Source organism: Cololabis saira, chromosome 24 (genome assembly GCF_033807715.1).
Source record: "Cololabis saira isolate AMF1-May2022 chromosome 24, fColSai1.1, whole genome shotgun sequence".
Classification (NCBI taxonomy): domain Eukaryota; kingdom Metazoa; phylum Chordata; class Actinopteri; order Beloniformes; family Belonidae; genus Cololabis; species Cololabis saira.
Window position 1 is genome coordinate 21,168,920 of NC_084610.1, and position 24,030 is coordinate 21,192,949.

General features: G+C 42.6%; 1 protein-coding gene across 3 annotated transcripts in view; it reads left to right on the top strand.

Moving 5' to 3' along the window:
- agap1 (ArfGAP with GTPase domain, ankyrin repeat and PH domain 1) overlaps positions 1–24,030 on the top strand; it is a 162,443-nt gene that overhangs the window by 41,822 nt on the left and 96,591 nt on the right. For 2 of the 3 annotated variants that reach the window (XM_061715980.1, XM_061715979.1), the window contains exons 3-7: positions 7,606–7,664; positions 8,881–8,968; positions 13,390–13,404; positions 19,246–19,331; positions 22,694–22,835. In XM_061715980.1, coding sequence (XP_061571964.1) covers positions 7,606–7,664; positions 8,881–8,968; positions 13,390–13,404; positions 19,246–19,331; positions 22,694–22,835 — 390 coding nt within the window. The remainder of the gene's footprint in view (positions 1–7,605; positions 7,665–8,880; positions 8,969–13,389; positions 13,405–19,245; positions 19,332–22,693; positions 22,836–24,030) is intronic. The other variant, XM_061715981.1, reaches the window with a different exon arrangement.

Consider the following 24,030-nt stretch of genomic DNA (forward strand, 5'->3'; position numbering starts at 1 on the left):
CTTCTCTCCTTCTGTCTCCTTCATCCTTCCTTCTCTCCTTCTGTCTCACTCATCCTTCCTTCTCTCCTGTCTCCTTCATCCTTCCTTCTCTCCTTCTGTCTCCTTCATCCTTCCTTCTCTCCTTCTGTCTCCTTCATCCTTCCTTCTGTCTCCTTCATCCTTCCTTCTCTCCTTCTGTCTCCTTCATCCTTCCTTCTGTCTCCTTCATCCTTCCTTCTCTCCTTCTGTCTCCTTCATCCTTCCTTCTCTCCTTCTGTCTCCTTCATCCTTCCTTCTCCTTCTGTCTCCTTCATCCTCCCTTCTCTCCTTCTGTCTCACTCATCCTTCCTTCTGTCGCATTCATCCTTCCTTCTCTCCTTCTCTCATTCATCCTTCCTTCTCTCCTTCTGCCTCACTCATCCTTCCTTCTCTCCTTCTGTCTCCTTCCTTCTCCTTCTGTCTCATTCATCCTTCCTTCTCTCCTTCTGTCTCCTTCATCCTTCCTTCTGTCTCATTCATCCTTCCTTCTGTCTCCTTCATCCTTCCTTCTCCTTCTGTCTCATTCATCCTTCCTTCTCTCCTTCTGTCTCACTCATCCTTCCTTCTCTCCTGTCTCCTTCATCCTTCCTTCTCTCCTTCTGTCTCCTTCATCCTTCCTTCTCTCCTTCTGTCTCCTTCATCCTTCCTTCTCTCCTTCTGTCTCCTTCATCCTTCCTTCTGTCTCCTTCATCCTTCCTTCTCTCCTTCTGTCTCCTTCATCCTTCCTTCTGTCTCCTTCATCCTTCCTTCTTTCCTTCTGCCTCATTCATCCTTCCTTCTCCCCTTCTGTCTCCTTCATCCTTCCTTCTCTCCTTCGGTCTCCTTCATCCTTCCTTCTCTCCTTCGGTCTCACTCATCCTTCCTTCTCTCCTTCGGTCTCACTCATCCTTCCTTCTCTCCTGTCTCCTTCATCCTCCCTTCTTTCCTTCTGTCTCATTCATCCATCCTTCCGTCTCCTTCTGTCTCACTCATCCTTCCTTCTCTCCTTCTGTCTCCTTCATCCTTCCTTCTCTCCTTCTGTCTCACTCATCCTTCCTTCTCTCCTGTCTCCTTCATCCTTCCTTCTCTCCTTCTGTCTCCTTCATCCTTCCTTCTCTCCTTCTGTCTCCTTCATCCTTCCTTCTGTCTCCTTCATCCTTCCTTCTCTCCTTCTGTCTCCTTCATCCTTCCTTCTGTCTCCTTCATCCTTCCTTCTCTCCTTCTGTCTCCTTCATCCTTCCTTCTCTCCTTCTGTCTCCTTCACCCGTCCTTCTCTCCTTCTGTCTCCTTCATCCTTCCTTCTCCTTCTGTCTCCTTCATCCTCCCTTCTCTCCTTCTGTCTCACTCATCCTTCCTTCTGTCGCATTCATCCTTCCTTCTCTCCTTCTCTCATTCATCCTTCCTTCTCTCCTTCTGCCTCACTCATCCTTCCTTCTCTCCTTCTGTCTCCTTCCTTCTCCTTCTGTCTCATTCATCCTTCCTTCTCTCCTTCTGTCTCCTTCATCCTTCCTTCTGTCTCATTCATCCTTCCTTCTGTCTCATTCATCCTTCCTTCTCTCCTTCTGTCTCATTCATCCTTCCTTCTCTCCTCCTGTCTCATTCATCCTTCCTTCTCTCCTTCTGTCTCACTCATCCTTCCTTCTCTCCTGTATCCTTCATCCTTCCTTCTCTCCTTCTGTCTCCTTCATCCTTCCTTCTCTCCTTCTGTCTCCTTCATCCTTCCTTCTCTCCTTCTGTCTCCTTCATCCTTCCTTCTGTCTCCTTCATCCTTCCTTCTCTCCTTCTGTCTCCTTCATCCTTCCTTCTGTCTCCTTCATCCTTCCTTCTTTCCTTCTGCCTCATTCATCCTTCCTTCTCTCCTTCTGTCTCCTTCATCCTTCCTTCTTTCCTTCTGCCTCATTCATCCTTCCTTCTCTCCTTCTGTCTCCTTCATCCTTCCTTCTCTCCTTCTGTCTCCTTCATCCTTCCTTCTCTCCTTCTGTCTCCTTCATCCTTCCTTCTGTCTCCTTCATCCTTCCTTCTCTCCTTCTGTCTCCTTCATCCTTCCTTCTGTCTCCTTCATCCTTCCTTCTTTCCTTCTGCCTCATTCATCCTTCCTTCTCTCCTTCTGTCTCCTTCATCCTTCCTTCTTTCCTTCTGCCTCATTCATCCTTCCTTCTCTCCTGTCTCACTCATCCCTCCTTCTCTCCTTCTGTCTCATTCATTCTTCCTTCCGTCTCCTTCTGTCTCACTCATCCTTCCTTCTCTCCTTCTGCCTAACGTTTATCAGTCCTCGTTCCTTCTCCTTTTCCTCTGAGGTGAATCTCTGGAATAATGAACAGATTCAGGTGAAAGAGGCTGTGAACTCGTTTGAGGTGTTAGTTTTCAGGAGCTTGAACCTGGGAACCAGGTCCTCGCGGGTAATTAGCTCCGATTAGCCGAGCGGCTGGAGGGAAACGGAAACGCCGGGATCTCTGGCTTTACTTCTGCGGCCTCTAAGAGGATTTAGAGATTTTCCTTCAAAGAGAACGGCATCCTGGGAAAGTTCTCTGATCTGTCTGAGCGGCCGAAGCAGACGGAGAAACCCCAGCAGAGGCTTTTATTCTGAAGGCCAAGAGATGTTCAAGTAGATCCATTTGAATGTAATAATGAGGATAAATATCCATGCAAAAACCTAACTTCTTAACAAAGAAGTTACAAAAACAAGTGAAAAAACAAACAAAACATTGGCCGTGAGCTCCATACGCTCCGGTCAGAAGTTGAGGCTGGAAAAATAATGTATTTGTGGGCATTTTTTCCAATTTAAGCTGCATTGCATTATGGGGATTGTTGTTCTTTGCTTTGTGTTGCGTTCCGTGAAGAGTTGTGGTTTTATTATGATCGTACGGGTTTGTGAATGTTTATGGGCAGCGTTAGTGCATCATTACACTCTGCTTTTCTCTTTTGAATTTAAGAACCGACACCAGAACTTAAGGAAGAAAAACAGCTCCTTGTTCCGCTTTAGTGTCACGATTATTATAAATTATAGAATTGGTCCATTACACGTGTTATGCAGCCGATTAGTTACCTAAAAATTCAATGAAAACTTTGTGATTGACAGGTTCCATCATTGTGCTCCTGGACTTAGTTAGACTTTTATCTGCCGTTGATTATTGATTGATTGGTTGGATTGGTGGATTATTGGTTGATTATTTTTAAAATGATTAATCTAGCCATTATTTTATCTAGTAATAGACTAATATAACGAGTAATTGGACCATTATTCTAACGATAATGTTTCTGTTGTTCAATAAATCAAAACCATAATGTATCAAACAAATATAAAAAATCCTTAATAATATAGTTTATTAAACAACACAGTTTTGCACAACAAAATAAAAATATAGAATATAAAATTATACAAGAAAATAACACATTTGGATAAAACAGGGCACCTTTTCACACTAAATTACATATTTTTCTTCCATAAAAATGTCTAAATCACGAAAGGAACCTTTTTTATGGCGGATGGAACTTAAAAAAACCCAACAGTTTTTGGTAGGAATGATTTTCTGGTGGCACTTTAGCTTCTGCTAACCGAACCATTGGCCGCTACACCTGTTCAGGTGTCCAGTCTGTCACTGGGATGGATCTTACTTTAAACACACGTCATTTAACGAGTTGTTAGTTGAGACGTGGCGTGTTTGCAGAAAAGCAGCAGATAAAGATCTGGTTGATACTCAGCAGCAGAACTGGTTTCTGGACTCCACCCGGATTCCCAGCATGCCTCAGCAGCTCGGTGCCCCGGCCCTGACGTGAGCGCAGCTATTTTAGTGTTCAGGTGGAGGGAGCCCTGGGGGCGGAGCTGGATGTTTGTGACACGGAGACGTGTTGCTACGGCTACGGTTGCTGGTTGGAGTCTGTGACCTCAGCGACCTTCATCAGAGCGTCTCTGTCCTCGGATGTTTCCTCTCAAACCTCGTCCTCGTCTGTGACCTCCGTCAGCTGCTGCCGCTGAAAACAGGAAGCAGCTGCATCAACATCCTGTCCGTCAGACGGACCGGGCCGGAACAATCCCCCCTCTGTGGTCCCGGCTGGACCCGGTCCAGACCGACACCACGGTTCATCCGTCCTGGAAACTGAGGAGCTTGTCCCGTATCCTAGCAACGGCTGATGCTTCTCCGGGGGAAATGTCTGCTTTTAGAGGTCCAACTGGTTCTGATGTGGAACAAACCCGGACCCGCAGTTCTGACGCTGCCGGGACGGCGGGGAGCCGGGCCTTCTGGGATGCTGGTGCTGGTTCCTCGGGTTGATTCTGGACCACAACTCATTCTTATCGCACTCTCTCTCTCTAAGATTTTTGAAGTCGAGTTGCCTTGTTCACCACATGCTCTTATTTTAAACCACTTATCTAAGTTAGGCTTGACACTGAACAAAAAAACAGGATTGTTAGCGGTATTACAGCAGCAAAGAAACTGATGGCAACCCGGTGGAAACCCCCACATACATTATCCTTTTATGCATGGGTTCTATCTTATATGGAAATTGTTTATTTAGAGTTACCAACTGCGCGAGTTCACGGTGCAAAGGAGTCAGCAATAGAGGCTCGGCATACACTATTATCAAAACTTCATAGCCTCTTACAGATTGAGAGATGATGTCCTGGATCCAGGGGGTGGGGGGCTAATGTCTGGGGTTATGATTTTTATTTATTTATATACCGTATTTTCCGCACTATAAGGCGCACCGCATTCTAAGGCGCTACAGTAGAGGCTGGGGTTACGTTATGCATCCATTAGACCAAGGGTCGGCAACCCGCGGCTCTTTCATCCTTATACTGCGGCTCCAAGTGGCTTTGGAAAATAAATTATATAAAAAAAAAACCTAAGTATTTAATTGAAGTGTATTTTATTAGGGCCCGAGCACCTTCAGTGCGAAGGCCCTATTGTATCTGTAGGAATTTTTCTTTTTTCTTTTTTCTTTCTTCTGACGAAAGGAGGGCCTTTTTGCCCCCCTAAACGTGCCCAAAAAGTCACCAAATTTTGCAGGCAAACCAGGCCTGGCGAAAAATTTGATATTTAATGGTTTGCATTAATCGGCGTGGCAAAATGGCTCAACAGCGCCCCCCGGAAAACTTTGTGCCTCAAGCCCCACGATACGGTTTGACGTACATACACGAAAATCGGTACACACCTGTATCATGGCACAACTTAAAGAAAGGTCTCTTGGAGCCATGGCCGAAACCGAACAGGAAGTCGGCCATTTTGAATTAATCGTGTCATTTTGGCGAAATTCATGGCATTCCATCGGCAGTTAATACGGCCCGAACCGTAACGTGCCCCCAAGTGTGTTATACATCAAAATGTGCGTCTCCATCCTCCGACACCACGCATTACTTTTCTCTTTCAAAAGCATTACCGTGGCGACGCTAGACACCAAAAAGCGCGCCCATCCTTCATCTGATTGGTTCAGACAGAAAAAAACTTTGTGCCTCAAGCCCCATAATACGGTTTGACGTACATGAACGAAAATCGGTACACACCTGTATCATGTTGCAACTAAAAGAAAAGTCTCTTGGCGCCATGGCCGAAACCGAACAGGAAGTTGGCCATTTTGAACATTCTGAATTAATCACGTAATTTTTGAGCAATATATGCCATTCCTTCGAGAATTAATACGGCCCGAACCGTAACGTGAACCCAGATGTGTTATACATCAAAATGTGCGTCTCCATCCTGCGACTACGCGCATTACTTTTCTCTTTCAAAAGTGTTACCGTGGCGATGCTAGACGCCAAAAAGCGCGCCCACCCTTCATCTGATTGGTCCATATTTGATAGTTCCCCAAAAGGCACCAAATTTGGCATGCAAGCCAGGCCTGGTGATAATTTTGATATTTCATGGTTTGCATTAATCGGCGTGGCAAAATGGCTCAACAGCGCCCCCCGGAAAACTTTGTGCCTCAAGCCCCACAATACGGTTTGACGTACATGCACGAAAATCGGTACACACCTGTATCATGGCGCAACTTAAAGAAAAGTCTCTTGGCGCCATGGCCGAAACCGAACAGGATGTCGGCCATTTTGAATTAATTGTGTCATTTTGGCGCAATTTATGACATTCCTTCTGCAATTAATACCGCCCAAACCGTAACGTGCACCCAGGTGTGTTATACATCAAAATGTGCGTCTTCACCCTGCGACTACACGCATTAAAGTAAAGTGTTACCGTGGCGACGCTAGACGCCAAAAAGCGCGCCCCCCCCCTTCATCTGATTGGTCCATATTTGATAGTTCTCCAAAAGTCATCAAATTTTGCATGCAAGCCAGGCCTGGTGATAAATTTGATATTTCATGGTTTGCATTAATGGGCGTGGCCTAACGGCTCAACAGCGCCCCCTAGAATACTTTTCTGTGCCATAACTTTTGAATGGTTTGACATAGAGAGTCGTGGGTGGTGTCATGGGACTCGGTATAGAGTCCTTGACCATAATTAGTGAAAATTAGCCCCGCCCCTTCTTTTGATTGGTTGTCCCTTTTTTCTGCTATAACTTTTGAATGGTTTGACATAGGAAGTCGTGGGTGGTGTCATTTCTGATATGCTTATGGGGGGCGGTGGCCGTGAGTACGAGGGCCCGTTCATCGCTGCTTGCAGCTTTAATTTGTGTTAGTTCTTTAATATTTTAGTTCCAAATTGGAAGATTATTGTGTATGTTTTTTTTTTCTTTCTTTTTTGTTTTGTTTTTGTTTCATATTTGTTTTTTGTTATTACATTTATCTATTCATTTGTTGTTATGTATTGGTGTTTGTTTGTTAAAATATCAAATACATGCACCATGTTGTTTTTTCAGAAAAAGGAAAAAAGAAATACAAATTTGATCACAAAAAAAAAAAAAAAACGGACTAGGACCGGACTGGAACCGGACTTGAATAGGACCTGAACTGGACGTGAACCACATTGAACTGGACCTGACCCGGATTTCAACTAGTTTTGAAACTGACTTGAATCCGATTTGAATCGGACCTGAACCGGGCTTGTTTGGAACAGGCTCATTTCAAGTCTGAACCGGAGAATCAACACATGTTTTCTCACCAGCACTTTTTGATTTTCATTAATTAAAGTAATTTATTATTTATATATTATTTATTGTTGCCAATATGTTGTAGAAATGCAGTTTTCACCTAAGTCATGGTGACGGTTTAATTTCTTGAGTCGGCTGATTTACCCCCGTCAGAGTAGTGAGGTCGTCTGTTAATCTTCAATTAACTAATCCTAGATTCTGCAGGTCAGATTTATACCTGACTCACTTCCTCCACATTTAAACTCCTCACTTCCTCCTCTCCTCTTCCTCACCAGTCGGCTGTGACTATCTCTCCTCTTCCTCGTTACGGCGGCTCGTTTCCTCCCAGACAGGAAGTAGTTGTTGTCCTGGTTAGGATAACGAGCCTCCTCTTCCTCGTTTCCTCCCAGACAGGAAGTAGTTGTTGTCCTGGCTACGATGATGAGCCTCCTCTTCCTCGTTACGGCGGCTCGTTTCCTCCCAGACAGGAAGTGGAGGTCATGATGTCCTGGTCAGGATAACGAGCCTCCTCTTCCTCGTTTCCTCCAGACAGGAAGTAGTTGTCCTGACGTGTCCTTGTTTGTGTTCCAGATGCGTTCGTCAACAGTCAGGAGTGGACCCTGAGCCGGGCCGTACCGGAGCTGAAAGTGGTGAGTGTCCGGCGCCGCCGGGTCGCCCCCTGGTCCCACCGTGTTCTGCCAATCCTTGCTACTCGTGGAAAAATGCTACTTTGTGGTTCTGCACACGCGCACAGTGGATTTTCAAAGTTTAAATGCCACGCCAATCATTTCTTGCACGATGTAAAATTGATAATATGGGATGTTGAATATTTGATCCTTCAAAATACACGACCCATGACATTAATTGCATTACACTTTGTGAACATTATACAATAAAGAGGAGAAAAAAACAATTCTATATCGCTTTCTTTGATATTCATTCAGTCATTGGCCTTTATTTAACCAGGCAGGTACGGTGGCCGAGACCCGCCATTGCTGCAAACAGAAACAAACGCCGCTGCAAATAAAATAAACGCTTAGCAAATAAAATAAACGCTTAGCAAATAAAATAAACGCTGCAAACAAATAGAATCGCGCTGCAAATACAAGAAACGCTGAAAATATAAAGAAACCCCGTTGCAAATAAAATAAAAAAACAACGCAAATAAAAAAAAGCCGCAATGGAAGTGAATTACCGGGGACTGTTTTTGCCGATGCACCGGTGTTTTTATGCGAGAGGACACCGGTGTTGTTGTTTTTGTTGTTTTTATCATTAATAATAATGCCAAGAATAATCTAAAGCGTGGGTAACAATAGTTATTTGGATGAATGTGAAGTTGAAGATGTGTGTGGTCAGAGACTTCTCCTCTCACGTAAAAAACACTGGTGCATCAGCAAAAATAGTCCCCGGTAATTCACTTCCATTGTGGCTTTTTTATTTGCGTCGTTTCTTTATATTTGCAGCGTTTCTTTAATTTGCAGCAGCGTTTCTTTATATTTGCAGCGTTTCTTTTATTTGCAGCGGCGTTTCTTTTTATTTGCAGCATTTCTTTTATTTGCAGCATTTCTTTTATTTGCTAAGCGTTTCTTTAATTTGCAGCAGCGTTTGTTTCTGTTTGCAGCGTTACTTTTATTTTCAGCAATGGCGGGTCTCGGCCACCGTAGGCAGGTCATTAATAACATTCTTATTTACAATGACGGCCTGGCAAGAGACAAGGACCACTTGGGGGAAAAGGAAGTGGTTTAGGGAGTAAAACACAGTAAAATTGTAGCTCTACAAAGGTACAAAATCATTAGGTAGCATTTTTTGGCAAAGCAGCAGAAACTGTCAGAACACCGGCCCTAACGGACCTCCTTCTCCCCCCAGGGCATCGTGGGTAATCTGGCCAGCGGGAAGTCGGCGCTGGTCCACCGGTACCTGACCGGGACGTACGTGCAGGAGGAGTCGCCGGAGGGTGAGAACCCGACCGCGGTGCCGATACTCTGAAACCAAACGGAACCGGGACTAGAACCCGGTCGAGACAGAATCCTGTTGCTTCAGTTTCTGGGAAATGAGCAGGTTTTTCTGCAGAACCTGTTCCTCTCTTCCTAACCGATCCTCCTGACGGGTCGGCGTGACCCAGAAGGAGACGAGGACGGCTCTCTCCGTCCCCTGAAAGCCGGAGCTCCAGAAACCCAGATTCCCGCCGCGGGCTGACCCAGAATCCGGCCCACAGGAGGCCCGGCCCGGTCCACGGGCCTCGGCGCCGCCGCCGCGGCGTCTTCATCTAATATTGATGCCAAAGCTGTCGACGTTCTGCTCGGTTCTGAGGCCCCGAGGCCCGGAGTGCTCCGCCTGAATATTTCAGGGCGGCAGCTTTCAGCTCCGTCTCCGGAGAGTCGGACCGTTAAACCGTCGGACCCGGTACTGAACGATGACATCATCACCGTGTGGTCACGCCGGCGCGATCCGGCATCCAGTAAACGCTGACCGGACCTCTAAAGCTGGGCATACACTGTGCGATATTTTAAATCGTTTGATTCAGCCCCATCTCACACTGCACGACTAGATTGCGTAGTTCAAAAGTTCACAGCCCACGATTTATGTTCTCACACTGTACGACCTGACGCTCGGATGTGACCCGTCTGCTCACATTATACGATCATAATCCTCCCGTCGGACCTCTGTGTACTGGAACTCAAGGCCGGTTTTGGGGCAGGGGTGGGCTGTGCCACCCAAACGTGCGTCCTGCCCACCCAATCAAAGGTTATGGGGATCCTTTATTTTTGTATAATTTAATTTTTTCAATAAATTGTATATAAATTATATACATTTTTATAAAAAAATCACAAAATATCTGTACTGTTTCTGATTGGGTGGGCACTGCGCATCATTTTTAGACACAACAATGAACGCATACCGTAAAAGTTGTGTCTCGGCGGAGGGACCCGACGTCCCAGCAAAATGAGACAACAGAGAAGTTCAGAACAGTGCACACTAAAGGCTGATTTATGGTTCCGCGTTACACCAACACAGAGCCTACGGCGTAGGGTACGCGGCGACCCGCACGTACGGTGCATTGGTGTTACGTGGAACCATAAATCAGGCTTTAGCAATTTGTGCCATTCTGTGTGGCGATAGATGAAAAAAGATTACACAACGCCGTGATTGGACAAGGAATTGGCTGGGCAGACGTGGGAAATGCGGTCTTTTTTTCTGCTATTAAAACATGATTTGTAATGTGAATTTGCAACAATTTAGACTACAAATAATAGTTTTTGACGTGACATCAGATATTGCGCATGCTCTCTGTGAAAGGATGAGTCCAATCGGGTCGTAGCTGCTTCAACTGTGCGACTCCTTCACGAGGAGCGACCAGGATTTCAAACACGCTTGATTTTCTTGCGACCTCACGATTTGTGATCGGGAGCTCGTCGTGAGGTGTTAATCTCTCGTCGTTACCCCACGTTTACTGCACGAGGCACGATCAACGATTGGGTTGAAATCTGGCCCGATCCAAAAAATAGTTCCACGATTGGAAACTCGGCTCAAAACGAGCCGATAATCGCACAGTGTCTGCCCGGCTTAAGAGGAGGCCACAGGACCAGTTCCTGGTCGTACCTGACCCGGACTTGAACCAGACTTAGTAGAAGTTGATCTTTATTTCGGTCAATTATAAGCATGAAAATCAATAAGCAAGGTAATAAACATTTACAGGTTTTTTTTTGGTCAACATGGTGATTATTTTGACCGAAAAGGTTTGGGCTTGAAGCATAAAGCTGATCTCGCCCACATTTTAACAGAATAGAATATGCACTTATGCATATACTTGAACCGGACTTGAACTGGACTTGAATCGGACTTGAACCAAACTTTAACCTGAACCGGACTTGAACTTGTCTTATTTCTAGTTAAATGTCTAATTTTTTGTCAAAAAATATCATTACACTTAAAACAAGACTCATCACTGGAAAAAACAACAATTTTCACCTGTTTCAAGTAGATTTTCACTTGAAATAAGTAGAAAAATCTGCCAGTGGAACAAGATTTTTTTGCTTGTAATGAAAAGATAAATCTTGTCCCACTGGCAGATTTTTCTACTTATTTCAAGTGAAAATTTACTTGAAAAAGGTGAAAATTGTCAAATAACAAGTAATTTTTCTGGTAATGACTCTTGTTTTAAGTGTAATGAGATATTTTGACTAAAAATGAGACATTTTAACTAGAAATAAGACAAATATTCCTGGTAAGATTTTGAGTTTTTGCAGTGTTAAAAAGGGGTCCATTACGCCTTTCTCTGGTACCAGACCAGGACAAGTCCTCAGACTAGACTAAGTCAGACCGGACCGGACCAGGCTGCTGGTTCTGGTCCAGCTTGAGCCAAACCCTCTGATCCGGTGACCCGGTGACCCGGCACCGATGCAGATCAGCCCCAGAACAAAGTTCTCTTGAGGCCGTTGCGTAACTTGCTGGGGAGTAAAAGCAGCCGAACGGCAGGAAAAGACCTCTGGGAGCAAATTCCTCACGTCTAAAAATACTCCGGCGGGTGATTGGCAGCCCCGTCGCTGGCCCGGACGCAGCGCCACAGAACCACAGAGCCACAGAGCCACAGAGCCACAGACCAGAACTATTCTGGGCCTGGAGGCCCGGCCGCTGACCCGTCAGAAGCTCACCGGCGGAGCGTTCGCCGACGCCTGGCTCAGGAAACCCGAGCAGCACCTGGAACCCATTACAGGAAGTCCTGGGCGGGAAAATCCCCCGCCCCCGCCGGACCGGGCCGCTGGGCCGGTTCTGGAGGGACTTCACCGGGGGTTGGTTCTCCAGCGGACCTGCAGGAGCCAAGTGGACCGGGCCTGGACACAATCAGCGTTTACATGGGAAGTTTAATTCCTCTTTAATTCAGAATTAAAATTAAATCTGATTTAAAATGAGTAAAAATGACCATGTAAACACCTAATTCTGAATTAAACTTAATTCTGAAGTAAGTGGCTGGTTTATTCCAATTTTAAATCCGAATAGAATAATTCCGCGATCATGTATACACTCATTCTGCTTTAAATTAATTCCGGTCTTTCTTTCTGCTCGTTCCCTCGCCCGTCTGTCTCCATGACGATTATATTCCGCGCAGGGCTGGTTTTCCAGACAAAGTTTCAAGATGCAGCACGCAGTAAACGGTGGTCAAGAGCAGAGATCATTTATTTAATAAATAGCTTGGAGGACCTGGAAATAATTAAAAGAACAGATGGAAACAGGAAACATCAAAATTATGAACTTTTCAAAGTTGTAGCGGCTAAGTTAGTTTTTCTTCCGGTAGTTTAACTTCCGGTCCGCCCCTACGGTGGCCGAGAATAAAAGTAACGCTGCAAACAGAAACAAACGCCGCTGCAAATAAAATAATAATAAAAACGCTTAGCAAATAAAATAAATGCTGCAAACAAAACGCCGCTGAAAATAAAAGAAACGCTGAAAATATTAAGAAACCCCGCTGCAAATAAAATAAAAAAACCAAGCAAATAAAAAAGCCACAACGGAAATGAATTACCGGGGACTATTTTTGCCGATGCACCGGTGTTTTTATGTGAGAGGACACCGGTGTTGTTGTTTTTATCATTAATAATAATGCCAAGAATAATCTAAAGCGTGGGTAACAATAGTTATTTGGATGAATGTGAAGTTGAAGCTGTGTGTGGTGGTCAGGGACTTCTCCTCTCACGTAAAAAAAACACTGGTGCATCGGCAAAAATAGTCCCCGGTAATTCACGTTGTGGGCTTTCTTATTTGTGTCTTTTTTTTTTTTTTATTTGCAGCAGCGTTTATTTTATTTGCAGCAGGGTTTGTTTTTATTTGCAACGTTTATTTTATTCGCCAAGCGTTTATTTTATTTGCAGCGTTTCTTTAATTTTCAGCAATGGCGGGTCTCGGCCACCGTACACCCCCCTATCCAATCAGAACCTTCCCAACCCCCAGACCTTAAGAGGAATTGGATAAAGCCGATCAAACGTGTTTTCCATGTAAACCTGAATTCGGAATTACTATTTCCATGTAAACTCGAAGGAAAATTGTTTAATTCTGAATAATTTAAGTCGGAATAATTAATTCCGAATTTAAAAAACATCATGTAACCGTGGTCATTGTCCTCGGGAGTCCGCCCGGACCACGGGTCGCTCAAAACCTGACGATATTTCCCAGAAACCTGAAGTCTCTGGATCGCCCTCGGATCCTCCCCGGATCCGTGGAGGAGTGACGTCTGTCGTCATGGCAACCGTAGACGGCCCACACACACAGGGGAAGAGGGCGGGTCCGGCCGTGAGTCTGAGCGCCGACCCGGGTGATGTCCTGCATCTTTCATCTTGTTGTGTTTGTGTTTCTTCTCTCTGCTTTCTGGGCTGTTTGTAGCCGACGTGGATGCAGGTAACTATCGCTGCCCCCCCTGCTCACCGGTCCCTGGTGATCCTGATCCTGACGCACAGCAACCGGGTTCAGCACTCTGGGTGTCGCACAGAACCAACACCCCCGGGCGCATTTTAACCCTTCATGACCCACCAGAGAATGAGCCTAAGCGTGTTTTTGCATCAATTATGCATCAAAACAACCCATATAAGCCACTCTTTAATAACCTGGATGTTACAACTCCATACTTACTAAATAAAGTGCTAAAAAGTGCAAATAATTACCAAATTTTTTTTTTTCTAAATACAGAAATGCCACAGCTAGATCCCTGAAAACTGTCAATGGAAAAAAGTAAAGTAAAGTCTTTCAGGCCTCAGAAATTAAGTAAAGTTTGTTTTCGTCAAGGAAAATTATGACTAAATATCGTCGTCAACGAACCTTTATCACCTGAGGAAAACAAGACGCAATGAAAATGCTGGTCATGTGACGATAACGATAATTAAATATATAATGCAATATCGTAGAAGAATAAAAACGAGACTAAAATGTAGATTACAAAATAAAAACTTCATTTTTCGTTGACCAAAACAAGACGAAATGCTCTAACAAAGATCCTTAATATCCATAAAAAGTGCAAATAACTACCAAAAAAATGTAAATCGCTTTTTTTTTTTTTTTATTTTACGTATATTTTTCTAAATACAGAAATCCCACAGCTAGATCCCTCAAAACTTTCAATGGAAAAAAGTAACAGAAGCATTTCAGACCACAGGAAATGTACTTGGAATGATGTAAAGTTGCTTTGGTCAATGAAAATTATGATTAAATATCGTCGTCAACAAACCTTTATCACCTGAGGAAAACAAGACGCAACGAACATGCTGGTCATGTGACGATAACGATAATTAAATATATAATGCAATATCGTAGAAGAATAAAAACCAGACTAAAATGTAGATTACAAAATAAAAACTGCTAAAATGGGTCTTCATTTTCGTTGACCGAAACGAGACGAAATGTTCTACCAAAGATCCTTAATGTCCATAAAAAGTGCAAATAACTACCAAAAAAACGTAAATTGTTTTTTTAATTTTACACATTTTTCTAAATACAGAAATCCCTCAGCTAGATCTCTGAAAACTGTCAATAGAAAAAAGTAACATATACTTTAGATTTTGAAATATATCATTTTATGATCTTTAATGAAATCATTTTTGCAATTTCACTGGATTATTATGTGATCTTTCCCAACGATTTAATGGATTAAAACTGTGGGAAACTAAATGCAGGATATGGAAGAGAAACTTCCTGTTTAACAAGCAGAGAGAATCATTGCTGTTTTATTTGGTTGTAATTGTACACGCGGGAGCGCCGGCGCTCCGGTCGGTCATAAAGGGTTAAAGGGTCTGACAGGAAATGAGGGCTCGACCCCGGACCCCCCGAGGACTGAAGCACGTGTAAACGCCCTATTGATCCTGTTTCTATCGATCAGCTGGTTGATTGCTGGCTGGTTGGAGGCAGATCGTTCGCCTGGATCAAGTTTACGCAACTGCTGACACCCGGAGCTGCTGAACCCGAGCAGCTGCTGTGACTCCGCCCCCTCATCATTGATTATCCTGATCATCATCATTAACCAGCACACACACACACACACACACACACACACACACACACACACACACACACACACACACACACACACACACACACACACACACACACACACACACACACACACACACACACACACACGTATACATGGAACAGCAGCAAGTTCACCGATTGTCGTCCAGATGAAACAAACGATGTCGTGTCTGACGACTCAATGAATCGATTTCCCAACTCAGAATATCTTCTACAGCAGGGGTGTCAAATGTGCGGCCGAGAGAGATTTTGATGCAGCCCACGAGAAGTTTCCAACACAAAAAACCGAAATGTTAATTTACTAAAAAGGAAGGCATAAATAATTGCCATGAATCGCAGCATATCCAATAATATATTTCTTCTACAAATCCATCGTTATTCCACAAATAGAGCAGTTTTCGTCATTTTTTTAGTTTTCTAGAATGCATTTGCCGATTTTATTTCTTTGTAGACGGTTGTTTATTTTTATTAACTGACTACTATTATATATTTTCGCAGGAAAAATATCACTGCTAAAAAAGATGATAGAAGATATTTATTCTGAGAATTTCAGTTTTGAATACGAGGATAGTGACAAAGTAAAACAGTTAAAAGAGAAGTGCTGACTTTTTCGGCACACTGTCGTAAATATCCGCGCCAATTTTTAAAAATAAATACACTTAATTGTACTGGAAAAATCTCTAAATCACAAAGAAACACTCTCGGATGTAATAAGAAAGATTTAGCTTTTAATTAAATTTCCTATAAAAAAGCTAAATATAAAAAAAAACATACTTGTTTCTGTTTATCTTTGTAAATTGATATTAAAAGTATCTTACATACTTACAAAAAAACGAGAAATTTCAATAAAAGATCTTGAAGAAATATTTTACATAATTAGAGTGTAAACAAAGTGCATATTTCCCTTAGAATTAAATAAACTGATATTGGATTAGATAACAATAATAAAAAAAAAGAATTAGAAAAAAAACATTTTGCACCGTTTTTGTTATTTTGAGCGAGAAAAAAATTGGTCAAATCCGGCCCGCCAAGCAAAATGAGTTTGACACCCCTGTTCTACAGAGTTCATGTTCAAGTTTATTTATAAAGCACTTTAAAAACAACAGCTGACCAAAAGTGCTGGACAAGTGAAAGAAAAATAAAAACTAAAGAGGACAACGTAAAACATAAAACACATAAATTAAATACAATGTAAGTAAAGGTGGCTTTAGTCTACACGTGTAGTTCCTCCTGCTGCCACCAGGGGGCGACAGACACATTTTTATGTTAATAAAATCAGAAATAATTTTTTTCACAGTAGAAAGTTTGAGGGTTGTTTTTGCTGCAAAATTCCGTTTCTAAAGTCACAATTTCTGATCTTTCCATCACAAATTATAGTTTTATATATACTCAGAATACATACTCAGAAATGTCAGACTATTTCAGGAGTTTTTATTTTGAATTTGGAAGTTTATTGTCAGTTTGTGAGTTTTATAAAGTCCTAAAATTGCAGGTTTTGTGTGATACGTTACACCTGCTTCACTCACCTGGCCCTGAATATGCCACGGTGCAAAATTACAAGTTTATAAATGTATTTTAGCTGGCTGAACTCTAGATGCACCCGTGACAGTTGAATATAGATAATTGATGCTTTATTGATCCTGAGGGAAATGTGTGGACTCAGCAGCACTCACAACAACTGAGAAACAGGATATTAAAATAAGAAAAGATGCAGAATCAGGGATAGAAAATACAATAAAGTAAAACAATAAAGTGAGATGATGTAAAAAGTAGGTTGAATTGAAGTAAAGTGACAAATGAAGTGAGAAGTTGAGAGCGATGGGCTTTCCAGTCCCAGTTGTTGACCTTATATCCAAAGATTTAGTTTTCACTCGTCCGTCACTTCAGACCCAAATAAATACAATCAAGCTGGTAAAATTACTGTTTCAGTTAACACATCTGGTCCAGAGTTGAAGCCAGACTTTGGTTCTTGTGTCAGTAAACGGATGAATTCAGACATCATTCTCCCTCCGGGCCGTCAGAACCGAGTCTGTGGTGGGAAACGTGTCATTTACGTTCCAGCGGTCCCGCCCTGCACCTCGCTGATCGGCCGCTTCCTGCCGCATCGCCGTGGGAACAGAACACCAGCACCGGGGATTTCTCAGGGCCTCAGATCCCAGCAGCAGGATCTGAACTGGGTTCAGAGGGATTTGAACTGGTTTTAGAGAGATCTGAACTGGTTTTAGAGAGATCTGAACTGGTTTTAGAGAGATCTGAACTGGTTTTAGAGGGATCTGAACTGGTTTTAGAGGGATTTGAACTGGTTTTAGAGGAGTCCGAACTGGTTTTAAAGGAATCGGAGCTGGTTTTAGGATGATCAGGGGCCTCATTTATAAAGCTTGCTTGCGCACAAAACAGGGCTTGAAAGATGCGCAAGCCACCTTCTACGCAAAGGTTGGGATTTAAAAAGAAAAAACTAACCGAAAAATGTGTGTATCTTTACGCCAACCGTGACCCTCGCGTACGAACATTTTGAAGATATGGGGAACTGGTGACGCAGGCGGTGAGGTGGTGAAATGAAGCCAGATTCATGTCATACTTTTAATGTCATCACATATCAGACTTATAATAAAATAGCGCTGATCGTTTCCCTCTGTGTTTGAAGCTCAGCGTCAGTCAGGACTCTGGTGCTGCAGCCGCGGTGCAGGACACGCCGGGAACATCCTCGTCACCACCGCTTCCAACCGTAGAGTGACTGATGACAGAACAAATAAGTGCCGGCCAATCTACTTACGCGCGCGTGTAAAGCCTAGATTATGGTTCCGCGTTAAAACGACGCAGAGCCTACGCCGTAGGGTATGCGGCGACGCGCACCTACGCTGTAGGCTCTGCGTTGGTGACGCGGAACCATAAATCAGCCTTAAAGGTTTCACGCGCACACGTAAAACTCATTATATATATAAAATCTGTGTCCCTTTAGGGGCTCCGTACCTTCAGATCGCACCACTTCTTTTTTTGTTCTGCAACAGATCTGTCCGTCGCACTCGCTGCGTTTAGCGCAGCAACGACGTGCTGCCACTCACTCGCTTTATTTTATACTATTTATATACTTTTACTGTGACCACCAAATAATGTGGTTTTCCTGCCTCCACCTCATCCACAACATCTCAATCTCAAGCTCTATGAAATTTAGTGGCCCGGTGGCTCGACACGTCTCATTCATCCTGACGCGCAGCAGAAACAGACTGCAGGTGCGGCTGCGCATGCTCAGCAGGCTCATTCATATGCAAATACAATCATCATGTAGTTTGCATTGACCATTCATGGTAGAAAGTGGGCGTGTAGAGGGCAGGATATGAGGCGAATTCACATGCGCAACCTTCCAGCTGGACTGTGATTTATAAAGAGAACATTGCGTGCAGATGTGCGTGCACACGGTTTTATAAATCCGGATTTTTTTGTGCGCATGCCATTTTCGGCTTTTGGGCGCACGTACACTTTTAGTATGAATCCTACGCACTCTTTTATAAATGAGGCCCCAGATCATTTTACAACCATAGGAAGGCACATTTATTTGTATAAAACAAAGTGCTTCACATAAAAAATATAGAAATGCAATTAAAAGTAAAAAAATGTAAAAGCAGAAATTAATGACAGACATTAGTTAAAAGGAATAAAACAAATGAGATGGAGGAAATAAAGGCTGCAGTGCATTGTGGGTGATTACTTAAATGCAGCAGTAAATAAAAAGGTTTTCAGAGTTTCAGCAGCCCTGATGCATTCTGGGAGTTTGTTCCACAGGTGAGGAGAATAAAAGCTGAACCTGAGGGTTCTGGTTGGTCCATCATGGACCAGATCAGAGATTTATAAACCAGCAGCTGGATTTAACATCTGTTCTGGGACGGACTCGGGTCTCCTGGTCTGAAGAAAGAGAAGAAAGTTCGGACACATTCACCCTTTTACCTGATCAATGCACCTGATCAGTGATTGATCATAGTCTCCTGCTGAGATATAGATGTGTGTGTCATCTGCGTAGTCATGGTAACACCTTTAGTTGTGAGTGGGAGCATGTCGATGTTAAGATAGATCAGTCTCATCCCGCACTCACCCAATCATCCTCATCACTCCCTGTAGCCGTCCTCCAATCACACTCGGTGCTCCTCCAGCCATCGATCGATCGACCCGATCAGGTGATCAGTGCTCTGCCGGCCGTGGCTGATGCTGTGTGTCCGTCTGCAGGTGGGAGGTTCAAGAAGGAGATGGTGGTGGACGGCCAGAGTCAGCTGCTGCTGATCCGGGACGAGGGCGGCCCCCCGGAGCCTCAGGTGGGAACTGCACACGCTCTTAAAGTCACATGACCACTTTGGAACTGGTGAAATTACTTGCTGGAGAGTTTCAAAATAAAAGCAGTAGAAAATCAAAGTGATCCGAATTAAATACGTTCAAACTTGATTTATTTTGCACTTTTCCTACTATAAAATGCGGCACAAAGGGCTTAATAGAAACACCCCCCAATAAATGTTAAAACAGTCAAGGATTAAAAGAAATATTAACATGCAGGGCTGAGTTGAAAAAATGTATTTTGCGATTCTAAATCTATTCTCATACTAATTCCTAAAAATTGATTTGCATGTCTAAAGATCGATTTTTTTTTTTTTCATCATTACATTACAACTTTTGGTATTTTTTTGTTTATGCCCAAAAAAGGATGTTTTGTTGAACATGAGAATAACTGGTGCCATGTTTTTGCCTTTAAATATGTTTAAAGGTATGAAAACATTAAAGTTTTCAGTTATAATTGCATAAATTGTCTATATTTCATTACTTTATATACTGCCTTGGGGTTAAATTTGCATAAAATGCTAAAAACCAAATTCTAAAAAATTTAAAACCGAAAAAGACAGAAAATGGAAAAGATTTAAACGGAATGTGGGAAAAAATAAAACCGATTTCATACGTCGTCTGTTTGCTGCTTCTGCCCCAAGATGTTTCTGAAAGCAGTTCTATCAGCATTCTGGGAGCTGATTGGTCCTTACAGCATCATTAGCTGCAATACTTGCTGTTTAATCTCAGTATAATACTAATATTAATATGTTGCATAATTACAGTCATATAATTCATGCAACAGTTCAAAAAGTGTTTTAATAACACTAACCCAAATCAATATCGGATCGAATCAAATCCTGATAATCGATTCAAAATCTTAAGAATCGGAATTGAATCGATTCTCGACATTTGAATCGATACCCCGCCCTGTTAACATCGGAACAACGGAAACACCACCTCTGTTGGATGGATGGATCGACTCCACCACAACACAGGGAATCGGGCTATCGCTACGGCAACCGGAGTCAACAGCCCTCCTAAAGCAGATGATTCCCACTGAGGAAAATATAAAAACCGTATTTTCTGGACTATAAGCCGCTACTTTCCATAGGTTTTCAACCGTGCGGCTTATACAAAGGTGCAGCTATTCTGTGGATTTTACTTCCACCGCTCGGGGTGCTGCTCTAACTGGAATTAGAATCAAAACTAAGACAAAATAAATGCAAAGAAGAATACGCTACTTCTTCTTTAGCAGATAGAAGTAGAAGCAGATTTCAAACAGATAAATAGATAAATAAATAAATACCGGTTATTTTCTCTTGGTTCTGTCCCGTTTTAATCAGCAAAGTTGCTGCCGTGTTAAAAGACACTGTTAGGAAAGGATCTATTTAGGTACAAACATGTACATCATTTACAGTTCAAAATCCTTCTGTACATGTAGTAAATATCTAATCTAACAACATCAATATCTGCGGCTTGGATACCTTTTTTTTTTTTTTAAATAGAGCGGATTCGGCTTGTATGCAGGTGTGGCTTATAGTCCAGAAAATACAGTACCGGTACTTAAAAAATAAACAAGTATAATACATCGTAATAGAAATAGACAAATAAGTAAATAAATAAGGTTTTGGGGATAAATAACATTAAAATGTGTTTTAAAAAAACTTGCTAAACAGAAAATCTGAGATGGAAAGTGTAAAACAGGATTAAAGCAAAGAGGGATGTTGGTTAAAAGCTCAGATATTGAGACGGGCGGTGCCGGCGGTCCATCAGCAGATCTAAGGGCAGCTCTTCCCGATGATGCTCCACATCAGACATCAGGAGGAAAATGGGTCGGGGGGGTTGGACTCCGGGTCCAATCCAGTTTTAATGTGATCTGGTCTAGACGGAGGACTGGGCTCCTGAATAATTCACCTGTTTCCTCCTGGCTGGAGCTGAAACACCTCATCAGCTGCTTCTCTGTCTGGAGGCTTTCACCTTAAAGTCAAAGTCCTGACCAGCTGCTGCTTCTCTGGTTAGTAACAACAATCTGGGACGGATCCAAGAATCTACTAAATTAAGATAAGATAAGAAATCCTTTAATAGTCCCACAGAGGGGAAATTTCCAAATATCTTAAATTACAACAAAAATATCCACTTTGTAATCTGTGGAGAATCCTTCACCTCTGTTTCTCTCATCTGGAAACACGTCGGTTACGGATTAGTGGGTCAAAGCAGGTTAAAGTGGGTTAAAGCGGGTCAAAGTGGACCAAAAACGGTTTAAAGCGGGTCAAAAAGGGTTAAAAGGCAAGGCAAGTTTATTTGTATAGCACAATTCAACACAAGGTAAATCAAAGTGCTTTACATCAACATTAAAAGCGGCAAGACACAATTAGACAGTAAATAACAAATAAAATGAAATAAAATTATGAGAAAAGAAGGTAAAATAATAAAAAGCACAAGTTGTTTAAAGTAAGGGCAGTAGAGTACAGCAGGTAAGTATTTAATTTAGGAGTACGCTTGAGTAAACAGTAATGTTTTTAGGCCTGATTTAAAGGAGGTCAAAAAGAGTTAAAACTGGTTAAAATGGGTTAAAGCAGGTCAAAACTGGTTACAGCGGGTCAAAACTGGTTAAAATGGGTTAAAGTGGGTCAAAACTGGTCAAAAACGGTTAAAGCTTTCAAGGTCAAAACGAGTTAAAGCAGGTTAACCTCAAATACCTCAAGTATTTTTGAAAATATTTGTAAATTTTTTGTAAATATTATCCATTTTCTTTTGGTGTTTTACTATTTTTTTTCTCTCTTGTACATACTCTTTTTCTACTTTTTATATTGCTCTTTTTATTATTTAACTATTTATTGGTTATTTCTATTTTACATTTTTTGTATAAAGCGTGTGTGTGTTTTGGCTGCTACACGACTGAATTTCTCCTCTGGGAGATAAATAAAGTCTTCTATTCTATTCTATTTAAAATGGGTTAAAGCGGGTAAAAACTGGTTAGGGTTAAAGCAGATTAAAACTGGTTACAGCGGGTCAAAACTGGTTAAAATGGGTTTAAGCAGGTCAAAAAGGGTTAAAGCGGTCAAGGTCAAAACGAGTTAAAATGGGTTAAAGCAGGTCAAAACTGGTTAAAACGGGTTAAAGCAGGTTAAAACGAGTTAAAATGGGTTAAAGCAGGTCAAAACTGGTTACAGCAGGTCAAAACTGGTTAAAGTGGGTCAAAACTGGTCAAAAAGGGTTAAAGCAGGTTAAAACAGGTTAAATCAGGTTAAAGCAGGTTAAAAGTGTGCAGCCGTAGCGTTGGGACTCATTCAGAGTTGAAAGTGTACGTTTGTAGCTGCCGTACGATGGGCGAGTCACTAACATCCCGTGTGTTGAACAGTTTGCGTTGTGGGTGGACGCCGTCATCTTCGTCTTCAGCCTGGAGGACGAGATCAGCTTCCAGACCGTCTACCACTACTTCAACCGTCTGGCCAGCTACCGGAACCCCAACGAGGTGCCGCTGGTCCTGGTCGGGACGCAAGGTAAACCACCAGTGAACTGCGTTGTTGTGTCTGTCGCCTAGCAACAGCAGAGCTGATGACATCACCCGCAGCATCAGCACCAGCTGGCGGCTCCGGCTTGTAAACAACCTGCTCGTTGCTATGGTTACTCATCACATTAGGGTTAAAAAGGAAATCCCTCTACCAACACCAGGATGAAAAACTATTAGAAAAGCAAAGATATTAATGAAGAGACGGGGAAGTTTAGGTGAATAATTAAAAAGAGAAGACGGAGACGGTTCCACCAGGAACCAGAGGAGACTGGAATATTGATGATGATCTTTTTCTGGGAACCAGGTAACAGACTTTGCTCTGGTGGTTTCCGCGGTAACATGAAAGGTTTTGCATGTTTCCTAAAGGAGGATGATGATTCTGAGGTTCCACCTGTGTGTTTGTCTGGAGCTCTGCTGCCCTCTAGTGGTGACCAGGTGGAACCACATCCCTCTCTGCTGTGGTGGAGCTGCACTCACACAACTACGTCATGTCTGTCACATCTTTCACTTAGCTTTTTATGGTTTATGTCAGATATGACAAACAGCTGCATCTTACCGACTGTCTGCAAACATCAGTAGTGGATTAGAGGAGCAAAAAATGTGGCTCAAACTTCCCCCAAAAGATGAAACTATCATGAAAGGGAGGTGTGAATCTTACATTTCTCTGCAGGACAAACCCCGTTGAGTTACTTCCCTTGATGCTAAAACGTATCTGATATGTATTTGGTTTTATTGTGAATAAAATAGTTTCTTTCTCAATAATAATAATTAATAATAATACTTAAGTTCAGTCTTAAAAAACCCTAAAAAGACCGTCAACCCTTTAAGACCGGCCGGAGCGCCGGCGCTCCCGTTTGCTATATTGATTTTCAAAACGTCCAATTACAACCAAATAAAACTGCAATAATTATTTCTGCATGTTAAACAGGAAGAGTTTCATTTCCATATCCTGCATTTAGTGTCCCAGAGTTTTAATCCATTAAATCGTTTGGAAAAATCCCATAATAATCCAGTAAAATTGTGGAAATCTTAATAATTGCCATGGTGGGTTATTTATGGATCCGGTACGTGTTCACAGCTCGTCCTACATTGACGAACGTGACACGAACATCATCACGTCGTCAGCGTGTCGTCAGGTTGGAGTTTTTCACGCCATTTCCAGCGAAAAGGGAGGTGACGTCATT